The sequence below is a fragment of the Oncorhynchus nerka genome, linkage group LG28 (assembly GCF_034236695.1).
Source record: "Oncorhynchus nerka isolate Pitt River linkage group LG28, Oner_Uvic_2.0, whole genome shotgun sequence".
Classification (NCBI taxonomy): domain Eukaryota; kingdom Metazoa; phylum Chordata; class Actinopteri; order Salmoniformes; family Salmonidae; genus Oncorhynchus; species Oncorhynchus nerka.
In genome coordinates this window covers 80,631,665-80,643,764 of record NC_088423.1, presented here as the reverse complement: position 1 = coordinate 80,643,764, position 12,100 = coordinate 80,631,665, and the positions used below count along the sequence as shown (strand labels likewise).

The 12,100-nt window shown below is 39.3% G+C and overlaps 1 protein-coding gene across 5 annotated transcripts in view; it reads right to left on the bottom strand.

Moving 5' to 3' along the window:
- The window catches only part of LOC115112476 (BTB/POZ domain-containing protein kctd15), a 50,975-nt gene extending 45,172 nt beyond the window's left edge, over positions 1-5,803 (bottom strand). Inside the window, exons 1-2 of one of the 5 annotated variants that reach the window (XM_065013169.1) lie at positions 5,527-5,803; positions 1,772-1,947 (exon numbers count right to left, since the gene is read on the bottom strand). In XM_065013169.1, the coding sequence (XP_064869241.1) occupies positions 1,772-1,935 (164 nt within the window). In that variant the 5' untranslated portion in view covers positions 1,936-1,947; positions 5,527-5,803. The other 4 variants (XM_065013168.1, XM_065013167.1, XM_065013165.1 and 1 more) reach the window with 4 other exon arrangements.
- Between the last annotated feature and the right edge of the window lie 6,297 nt (positions 5,804-12,100).

The following is a 12,100-nucleotide window of genomic DNA, read 5'->3' as shown; positions in this document are numbered from 1 at the left end:
AAGTCCACAAGCGAAGGGAAAAGGTAAGAGGAGGAGTCTGCATCGACGTGAGAAGGAATACAATCTGCCTGCTATGAAAGTGAACTGTTTCCACATGATCAGAAGTGTATTCATTCTGCGGATTCTGTTGAAAAACAAAACAAGGATAAACCTACCTGAATTTGTCCAACAGAAACTCTTGTTTGCAACTGTTGGACTAATGATTACACCCTAGATCAGCTAAATGTATTGAAAGGGTCATTGTCTGTCCATGTGTCACTGTCTGTCGCCTCAAATTGTTCTCTCGACCTGTGTGCACCAACTTTATAAACGTTCATTCATAGGCTGTTACAGCAACATCATGATTGGTATAGGGAAATTTGAGTATAGTGTTGTAGCCTAAACCTAACGCTGTTACATTGAATTGGGTGAATGGAAATGAATGGCAGTCATCCAATATGCTTTAACAGAAATAAGGCCATGCTCATTAAAAAAACGTCCTCCCTCGTCTTAAACGGCACCGACCGCCACTGTGTGAGGTACATGGGGGTGTAAATGTTACATGATAAATAGTATAGACAAAGGTGTAACACAACACGGTATCATTTGCATAATGTACATCCAGGGAATGTGTGTGGCGGTACAGTGAGTGTGTATGAAACAACCTGTATTTGAACATCTGGAAAGTCATCCAAATATATCAACTATTGATTTACTGAAATTATAATTCTAATGTCATAAAACGATGGGTAATATGCACATAATGCTAGTAATAACAAAAATGTTCACTCAGGTATTGTGTACCTGCAGTGTCTTGTCCTGTCTTGCTGTCCAACCCTCTTAAATGAACCAAACACACAGCTTATAGCAATGACAGACATGACATAATAATACTAAGGATAAACAATGGCCTATTATAGGCATGGAGATTTTCTCACAACAAGATGAATAATGCTGGTTTATGGACATAGAAAACAAAGTAGTTGACAGTGATTTCCTGTCAGAGCTGTGTGAATATCCAAGACTTATATTGATACATTTCCTCTAAGCATTTCCTTAGATCTTCCTACAAACTGATGTATGTTTACCTTGGCTTAGCTGAAACTCTGGCTTCTAGTAATAGCAATTGACTTGGCATGTAGCTCATGGAATATATAACATAAGGGGTGATTTCTATAGAAAGTATGAACTAACTTCAGCATAAACCATTAGCTTTACTATAAAGTTGCATGGCTCATTTTAGTTGCAAATCATTTGGACATGGATTAGAGATGGTTTTAGATACATTGGTTTTGTTACTATAATGGGAAATAACAGCTGACATTTTCCCTCTCCATAATGTACAATTAACGTGCATAAACCTGTACCATCATTTCAGTGAATAAAAGAGTCAGCAACTGCAATTAACAAATGTCCATGTGTTATAAACATGTTATAATCAAATACATTTCAAATGAGGCCATATGGAGGTTAGGCTATCCAATATACAATATCAAACTAGAGAGAAACAATCATTAAAGCAATCAAGTATATCACTGATATCAAACACTTGTAATGAGGGGTTTTGGAGCATCATGTCCAATCAAAAGTGTTACTGAGCACAATTACTTATTTAAGTTTATGGTGGGAGACAACTTCAAATACAATATGTATCAGTAGGCTACACTCCTATATAAAAACATGTTAAAAATGAATCCTACAACAAAAGCACCTTGGGTGGCACATCTTGGTACTGTGGATAATAAACGACAAACACATTTCACTTATTGAATGAGAATATCCGATTCCTTACCTTGAGTCTGGGTATTTGGTGAGAGTAGCCAGGCTACTAGTATACATGTGTCCCCCGACGTCAATGTGAACCGGAGCATTCGATTTTGTCAGTTGAGCCGGTAGAGGGATTCCTTGTGTGGACATAGGAGATACCGGGGACCGGGTCAAAGACAGTCGTGACATGCTTCTTCCTTCCTGAAAACAAGTAAATGGAAAAGCCATAGACATCATAATTTACTCGGGTCTCAGAAAGTCTGTATCTTCCACCAGTGCGATCCTGAGCCTTATCAGATCACTTCCATGTCTGTCTGCTCGCATATTTAGTTTACAAATTATTGCCACCGTTCTAATGAAGTATGTTTGCATCTTTTCATTCAACACCGGAGGGCAGGATAGGAGGATGATTATTACGGCTCCAGAAAGAGGAATGCTAGGTGTCAGCCTCTAGGGGGATAAAACTAACTGCAATATTCTAATTAAAGGTCGTGTTATGTGTTAGACGTGATATGCCCAGACACACCAACCACCAATCTGAGAATACGGAATCCAGGGCATTTGTTCTCGATGAACTCTGTTCCTGAACCACACATAAGAAAACATTCACCCCTTACAAGACAGTTGTGTTGTTTCTTTATTTGAACCCCACACAATAATGTCCTATACATGGAAATGAAACATTTAAAAAAGTTACTGGTGCATTAAAAATAGCATCTCATATCATAGGAGTCAAGTTAAATTATATGTATCAAACACTATACAAAATAACAGGACCAACCAAGATGTGAAGACAAACTACTTTATAACTCTATAATATCTGTCATGAAAATGTATGTAAATGTACATGGTCAGGGGTTTTAATGAATTGCTCGGGAATCCTCCAATGACCTTTTAGAAACGTGGGCACGCTTTTGCCACATGTTCAACAAGAAAGGATGCAAGTCCTCAGGCTGGTGTGAATATTGGGGATGTTGGATGGAAGGCATGAGAAACATATGACCACTTCATGAATGTCAACTATCCGTTAGATGAATCCCTCCCAAACATCCAGGTAGCATACACTGGGTTGGCGCGCTTCAGGCCACAGCGCAGTCCGAGGCGCATGGATACAGTTCGTCAAGAGTTGGGTTAAACAATGATGTAGGCTATTAAACAGGCATGTGGGTTTTGGGGACAATAGTTCCTCAAGTTTGCGTACAACCAATCACCACAATCGAATTTAATTAAGATTGATCAAAATAACATGTTTTCCTATGGTTATTTACTTTGTAATTTGCAAAAATTACGCACATGCCTCTCATTTAAATCCCAACATCTCAACTCACAAACGTTTAATTAATATCAGAGTCAGTTTCATTGGAAACAGATATAGTTAGAAAATGTCAAGCAACTTACATTAGGATATGGTTTCATGAAAAAATATATATCCATCATGTCTGCAAAAATGGCGGGTCGCTGGAATAAACTAAATTATTATAATTTGAAAGAAAGGCATTTCATCAACTAGTTCTTCCATGCAAGAGCACATTTACTAAGCTTTGAATTTTAACCATAAAAGGTAAACAGAAGGCAGTTGTTAGGGCTCATTCAGCCCTTTGCTCCAGGCGAGATGCCCTGGGGTACAAAGTGTTGTTGAAGACTACAGAATTTTCCAGGGTGTTGCCCGCCTCGCTGTATAAACCACCAAGCCTTCAGGAATAATGATCATTTAATACGACGCTGGATGATACATTTCAGGCCCCAGTGAAAGAAAGACTTCAAAAGACTTAAGAAGTTTTTGGCGTATGAGGCTATCCCACCTCTTCATTTAGCCATGGGCCACAGTAACCAATAGCGATAATATTGTTGGGGAATATATACCAGATAGGATGAGCGCACGCACACACACACACACACACACACACACACACACACACAGGGTTAAAATGGGAGGAGTTGAAGAAGGGTAACGTGAAATATTGGAAAACATATTATTTTATGTATATATATATAAAATAATATGTTTTCCTATATATATATATACTATTATATATATGATCAATATGGGGGTAAAGATTAACATTATTAAAAGGCTATAAGCCAAGAAACTCGATTCCTTTATAGTCTCACAAGAGTTCTCAAATAAAAAAAGACAAATACCGGAACTATTACCATTGACTCGTTTGAATGAGATCAACTGACGTCTGTTCCCTGACTTTGTGTTATAACAGTTTCCTATTGACCAACATTCCAGCTGTAGTAACTCTAGCCAATAAGCGGGTTTGAAACGTTCACAAGAGTTGGGTTTCACTGTGGGCAATGGTGTACCAAAGAAATATATTTGACAATTGCACAAAGTAAAGATCAGAATGTGCATAACTGTTATAAAATCAAATAGCCCAAAGAACATGCACAGTAGCAGAGATCCATAGTAAATCAAATAGCCCAAAGAACATGCACAGTAGCAGAGATCCATAGAGTATCCACTTTTGCCCTCTTGAACACAGTTTACATGGATGCCCACGGATAACCAGATGCACAATATGGCGTCTTACTCATTTCTACCATCATGAAATTATGATCCAGAGACGTTTGATTCAAAAGCGAACAATGCGTAAAATGAATGCGTAAATATGCCAACAGCATCAATAGACAACAAGGGAAAGACTACAGCCTAGACAAACATTCACACCTTTCCCAGACTGGACAAAACATAGCCCTACTACAAGTGAAGTTATTCCAAATTACCTGGTGTTGAGTATAGTTTGTTCGCTGATACTGTAGGCTATCATACCATGAGGAAATTCCGTATCTTAATATGAATTTAGTCATACCGTTTCAAACATCGTAGGAGTCCGAGGGAATCAGTGCCAGTTTATATCAGTCCCAGCTGATGACTGCGTTCCCCTTTTTCACATGCCCGGAGTGTCGTAGAACTAGAGTGCCATCCAATAGCTGACCCAAGCATTCCTCAAGTAGAATCCGCTCCTTTGGAACGAAACTGCCAACACTGTATCCACAAACTGTTCTAAAACATGTGAATCTAACAGTGAAAGCTACATTGATTAAAAAGAAGGGTCGCTGTGGCTTTAAAGATCTATCTATAGCTGATGCTGGCTGACTTGCTCAGACCAAGCTCTTTCCACAAAAGCGGTACAGGAAGAAGCAAAGCAGCGTTCTTACCTTATACATAGAAGAGACCTCTCCTTTCCCTTTTCGGTTCTTATTTGTATACAGTTAAAAATTTGAGTCGGTCAAATCCTGCTTCGTATTTTAGCTTCTTGAGTGTCTTTTTTTTCTTAAATGATACTACCGGTCTGTTATGAGAAGAAAGCCAATAATCCTGTCTCTAAATAACAGAGCAGCGCTAAAAAAGAATTCTTGCTCCGGGCTGCCCAAACGCCTCTGGGGCAAGGATTAGGCTACAATTAGCTCTACTCGCACCCAGTCAGATTTTAAAAACGAATAAGTGATACTCTCTCCCTTTTACAAAAATGATGTATATGACCAGATATAATAATTAATGTCAGATTTTTCGTATTTTCCGGTAAAAAATATAAATATATCAGCCCCCGTAACGTTTTAACGTTCTGGTTTGCAGGGGGTAAACGGTTAAGTGCTATTCAATATCAAGCAAGTGTCACGTCGCTCAATATATTTAGAGCAGGAAAAAACAGATTTTAATCATTGTCATTTCGTCTGATGTAAAAATCCCCCAGGCATTTCCAGCTAGGCATACATTTCCATTCTCCAGTTAAATAAGTAAAACAGGGCACGCTTCCCTAGTCGTGTACTTACAGCTATTACAAAGGCACACTGGTAACTTGTTGACAAAGTGTCAATAAAATAATCATATGTAGATTTCCTTGGATACTTTTCATGCGGCGATTTTCCCCTGTCCCTTCTCCACTAATGTCTCCAGTAGTAACGCCAAATGTCCTGTAGGCCATTAAAACCAAATGACGTCTATCGACATGCATTCTGCTATTGCAGAAAGCGCCCTCACAACCTGCCTCCAGCTAAACGCGCCATTTCAATTATAGCACAGGGCTAGATGGAGATGTCTGCAGTGACAGATTTCCTATGCAAACAGCGAGGCAGGCTGCTAGCCAGTTAGACGATTTGACAAATTTACCTAAAGATGCATTATGTTAAACAATTTTTTAAATGTTATATAAAACGCTACTATGCCCCCCAAAATGAAATCAATGTTGCATCACACTTATAGTAGGCTAAAAGGCGCCCTGTGGAAGTCAAAGTGATATCTCTTTGCTCTGCCTCCTTCCTGGGCAGGTGCTCACATAGGCTTGTGATTATTTATTTATTTGCGTGTTTGTTTATTTGCGTGTAAATAACTGTGAATAATTTATGTTGCACTGAACACGGTAATTACTGTAGGACTACTGTCGAATCCAGACACTCCACCGCGCTCAGCTATTTGGTTTCTTGATATTTGGCGCCAACCAGTGTGGGAAATGATTATTGGTCCAAAGAAAAAATAATAGTGAAGGAATACAATAATAATGTGAATTCGATTGCAATAAGGGCTGCATTTGGCTCCAATTTATCTGATTGATCGAATTAAAACGCGTCACGTAGAGGAGGAGGTGGTTACCTTGTTCGTGTCTGGTGATTGCCGCGCCAAACTGAACGGTTATAAGAATTGGAAATAAATCAGAGCTGCCTTAGGAAGCAGCCCCCCTAACAGGGCAAGATAAACTTGCCCTCTGGCATACATTTGTTGTCTTCAGGAGTACAAACTGGAGGCAAGAAGACAGGATTTTTTTCTCATTAAAGTAACAACCCTGCAGTTAGTTCAATTATATGAAGTATGCAGGGATGTTGTAAATTTAAAGATTTAAATAGCTTACAAAGTTGCCCTGGGCCCCATCAGTTAATTTCCTTAATTTATGGATTTTAGCTGAGTGTCTGATGTGAAAAGAAGAAGTAGGTCAGTTTGAAGATTTGCATGTAGTGTAGACTTAATTACAGGCCTCATATATGGCCCTCTTGACCACTAGAATAGTATATAAATGAGTATTTGGAGTTCACACACCAATAACAATGTCAAAATATTGTAATTGAGTCTATAAAGGAATCAAATTAGGTCATTTTTAAACTAGCAGTGTGTTTCCTATAACAATAATTGCTAATTTATTCAGTGTGTATCAGTCCAACCTTGAATGAAAACTGTAACACTCATTTTTGCAATGTGTCAGACACAAACATAATCTTCCTTTTGATCAAATGAAATAGTATTCCCTTCAAAAGCCTACACACTTCACATATTTAATTAAGTAAAATTAAAGTAGCCTACAATTACACAAAAAAAATTAATATTATTACAGTGCCAGAGACAATATTCTGAATGTATTCTGCATGATAGATTCTGAGTGCAGTGTACTAACAGCAGGAAAACAGAGAAAGAAATAATGAGTCAGGATTTGCTAGGCCTGTTGGAGAGATCATATGTTAATGTGCTGTATGCATTCATTCATGACCCTATAAGAATAATAAGAGCCTTGAGGTTTAAACCAGGTGTCACTAATAGTGATTCCCAAATCGACATGTTGAGGACTACAATATTGTGCTATTCTATTATCCAGCATCTTGTCCCTTTGTAAAGGGTTATGCCTGGTTTGTATGATTTCATAGACCCATAACAATATTAATTTGATACAGTGTTTATGTGTGGTTTTGACACATGCAGTAATTGTAATGCTTTTTGATTCTGGTCTGTACAAAAGGTAAGTGAGACTTTGCTCTTGGGAGATCCATTTGTATGATGTGATGTGGTGCCTGAGTGCACAGGAATTACAGCATCCATCTAATTTGCCATCCTCTGCACTCAGCATTGTATAAGCATATGTTTGATTGGGTGACATTTCAATATTGTGTACAGTGCACCAGGAAACATATTGTAAAGGCCATTCCATTATTTCAGATGTTTAATGTGCGTCTGCATTGAGGGAAATAGTATTTGATATCTTAGAGGGACATTGAGAAAACTGTTTACATATTTGTTGGTGGTACTCAAGACCACATGAACCTGCTGTGCTAAGTTTAGAAACATCTGGGAAACTTCAGATCTCAGTCAAGGTGTCAAACCCAGTCTGCTATACTGTGACACACTCTGTATGGACACACTGTATGGACATCACCTGAGTTACAGCACCAATGTAACAGGCAGGAAAAACCTGGATCATCGGTATAACACAAGTCACTAATCTGTTTACCATTCTGCTCAACTGCCTTTCTGCTCCTGTAATGTTCTGAGAGGTGCAACAACCTGCTAGGATCTTTGAAACATTGTCAAGGTAATGCATTTGAATATTCAGCCTGACCACAAATCACACATTTTGAATTGAAGCATTCTGTTCCTTTATGCTTTAATGAGGGTCATCAGTGAACCCTGTAACTATATGAAACACAGAAGAGGAAACAGTTTGCAGTCGTACTCAGCTTATCTAAATACCTGCTTACTCTTCACAACTGTAACCTAACCCGAGTATTGCACCCCTTCTCGACACTCCTCTGTTTCCTCTGGCAAGTGTGGAGGAAGTTTTAAAAGAACATCCAGAACTTGCTTTTAGTAATATGCATGCTTTATGGAGTCTCGATCCTGTCAATTGCTCCATTTCTCAGTCATTTGACATTCTGCTTGATGTTGGCATGTGTCTGAGGTGCAGCAGCGACACTCATTGTTCATCATTTCAAAGACAGCATGAGAGGTACCAGTTTATTAATAGAATTTGTGGAATTGTGTTGCATATAGAACAGAGACACCTTTTAACAGGCACAGAGTGATTCCCCCCCAAGTCCTAAATGCTGGCAATTAAGTTGGGAAAAGTGCAGAAAAAGGATTGAGTACTTTATCCTCTGTGAGAGTTTGATGCTGCTGTTGAATGTCAACTTAGTTTTGCAGACTAAACAGCATTTACTTGGGTTGGATCAAAAATGCAACATGCAATTTATTGTCTTGAAAAATGCTAATAACATTTCTGACATGGATTGGACTTTAACCTAACCCTAACCCTAACCCTAACCCTAACCCTAACCCTGACCCTGACCCTAACCCTAACCCTAACCCTAACCCTAACCAAATCAAATCAAATCCCTAACCCTAACTTGTGCCTAGTTCCCAACAGTAATAACCAAGTAACCTAACAATTCCAAAACAACCCAAGTGTAAGGGGATAAAGAATATGTACATAAAGATATATGAATGAGTGAACCCCAACAGTAGATGGTATTGAGTGCCATATGAGATGAATGTAAACCTAACCCATTACAACCCGTATACATATGAGATGAATAATGTAGGGTATGTAAACATTATATTAGGTAGCATTGTTTAAAGTGGCCAATTTCCCCCTAACCCTAAGTCCCCAACCCTGTTTAACAGTCTGATGGCCTTGAGATAGAAGCTGTTTTTCAGTCTAACGGTCCCAATGCACCTACCCCAACTTCTGGATGAAACTGAACCAGTGGCTCGGGTGGTTGCTGTCCTGATCTTTATGGCCTTCCTGTGAACGGGTGGTGTAGGTGTCCCCAACCCTGAACCCTCAACCCTAACCCTATCCCCAACCCGACAATGCTCTAACCCTAGTGCCCCAACCCCAAACCTTGCGCCCCCAACCCCAAACCTAACCCCAACCCTAACCCTAACCCTAACCCTAACCCCTAACCCCAACTCTAACCCTAACCCTAACCCTATCCCTATCCCTATCCCCAACCCCAACCCTAACTATTCAGCTATTCCCAACTTATTTCTATTTTAACCCATTAATGTCCTAATCCTTTTATGCCCATGTGGTCTATCCCTATCCCTATCCCTGTTCCCTATCCCCGTTGCCCCAATTGCTTTTTCCCTAATGTTATAGCCTTATTCTAAAAACCTAACCCTAACCCTCATCAATCTCCCTATCTTCCAACCCCAACCATCACATAACTGCTGATTTAACTAATGAGATGCTACTGAACCCACAACTGAACCAAAGACTACATGCTTAACCCTAGCTATTCAGCTATTCTTGTTTTGGTTTTACCATATTTCTATTTTGACATTATTTGGAGAATATTTTCAATTTAAGTATTGATAAAGAATCCTTTCTAGTGCCATCATGTGGTCGTCTATAAGACTCTAATCACAGGGAAAACGTTCAGTGCTTCAGGTAAATCTCTCACCTTTTCACCTCTGTAGATGACAGGTCTACGTTGCATTCAGAAAGTAATCAGACCACATCGCCTTTTCCACATCTTGTTATGTTATAGCCTTATTCTAAAATGTATGAATATTTTTCCCCCTCATCAATCTACACACAATACCCCATAAAGACAAAGCAAAAACAGTTTTTTATACATTTTGGCAAATTTATCAACAAAATTCAAGCTGAAATATCGCATTAACAAAGTTGTTCAGATCCTTTTCTCAGTATTTTGTTGAAGCACATTCGGCAGTGATTACAGCCTTGAGTCTTCTTGGTGCTGTCATCATGTTTGACGTCTCCTACAAGAAATGGCCATATCACAGTCTGGCAGCCCCATCAAGAACTGTTTTTGGGGGAGTTTCCTGAAACTCCTGAAACCATTCTTCTGAGGGATACATTGCCATCCAGATCCTCTTGCAAGCTCTATCAGGTTGGAGGGGAGCGTTTGAAATACATCAAAAACTTTTTCAGGTCTCTCCAGAGATGTTGCAGAGATCAACAAGGCCTATGGTGTCATCAAGTCCGCCTGGCTCTGGCTGGGCCACTCAAAGACATTCAGAGAGTTGTATCTCATCAGCCACCTGGTCACTGAGGCTCTTCCCCTTGTTGTCTTGGCTGTGTGTCCTTATTTTGCAACAGGGTCATTGTCCTGTTGGAAGGTTAAACTTCACCCCAGTCTGAGGTCTTGAGAAAACGCTCTGGAGCAGGTTTTCATCAAGGATCTCTCTGTACATTGCTCTGTTAATCTTTCCCTTGATCCTGACTAGTCTCTCAGTCCCTGCCAGGCTGAAAAACATCCCCACAGCGCAGAAAACTCATAATATTATTAATGCCGCCACCACCATGCTTCACCGCTGAAGCAGGGATGGTGTAATTGATGGTTTCTGCATGATCCAGACGTGACAGTAAAATGCTGATGCTTTACATTCAGGCCAAAGAGTTCAATCTTTGTTTCATCAGACCAGAGAATCTTGGATTTATCACTAGGCTACCCTGCCGCCCCAATGTCAGGGAACAGAGTCCTTTAGGGGAGGTAATAAACAGATGATGAGTGGCTGAGTCCAATATTGCTGAAATGTGTGACGAGGGAAGGCAGGTTTTACTGATGAAGTGGCTTCCGTCTGGCCACTCTACCATAATGGCCTGATTACATTTAAAGTTCTGTATTTTTATTTCTAATGGAAGATGGTAAGGTAAAAGGTTTATTTTTCTGGAAGGTTCTCCCATCTCCACAGATTACTCTCAAGCTCTGTCAGAGAAAGTTTGACTGAATATTCCCCAATTGGGTTCTTGGTCACCTCCTGACAAAAAAGGCCATTCTATGTACCCGATTGCTCAGTTTGGCCTGTTTTAGGCGGTTCACTTTATTTTAAGGTGAAATGAGTCTTGGTTATTTCAAACTTCTTCCATTGAAGAATGACTCAATTAGTATTTGGTAGCCACTGTGTTCTTGGGGACCTTCAATGCTGCATAAATGTTTTGGTACCCTTCAACAGATCTCTGCCTTGACACAATCCTGTCTCAGAGCTCTATGGACAATTCCTTCAACCTTATGACTTGGTTATTGCTCTGACATGCACTGTCAACTGTGGGACCTTATATAGACAGGTGTGTGCCTTTCCATATCATGTCCAATCAATTGAATTTACCACAGTGTGCATGTTTTCAATCAAGAATTGTAGAAACATCTCAAGAATGATCAATGGAAACAGGATGCACCTAAGCTCAATTTCGAGTTTCATGTCAAAGGGTCTGAATACTTATGTAAATAAGGTATTTAAAATAAAATAATATATACATTTGCAAATCTTTCTAAAAACCTGTTTTTGCTTTGTCATTATGGGGGTATTGTGTGTAGATGGATGAGGGAAAAAACAACAATTTAATCCATGTTAGAATAAGGCTGTAACGTAACAGAATGTGAAAAAAGTGAAGGGGTCTGAATACTTTCAGAATGCACTGTATACTACTACTAATATAGTGGAGAAAAAATATTTAATCCATGTTAGTTAAGGCTGTAATGTAACAAAAGAATTGAAGGGTCTGAATACTTTCAGAATGCACTGTATACTACTACTAATATCGTCTTCTAAGATAACTATTCTCTTTAATTCTTAATTGTGGGACTTGATCAATAATTGTTTTGAAGATGAAGGGACCAA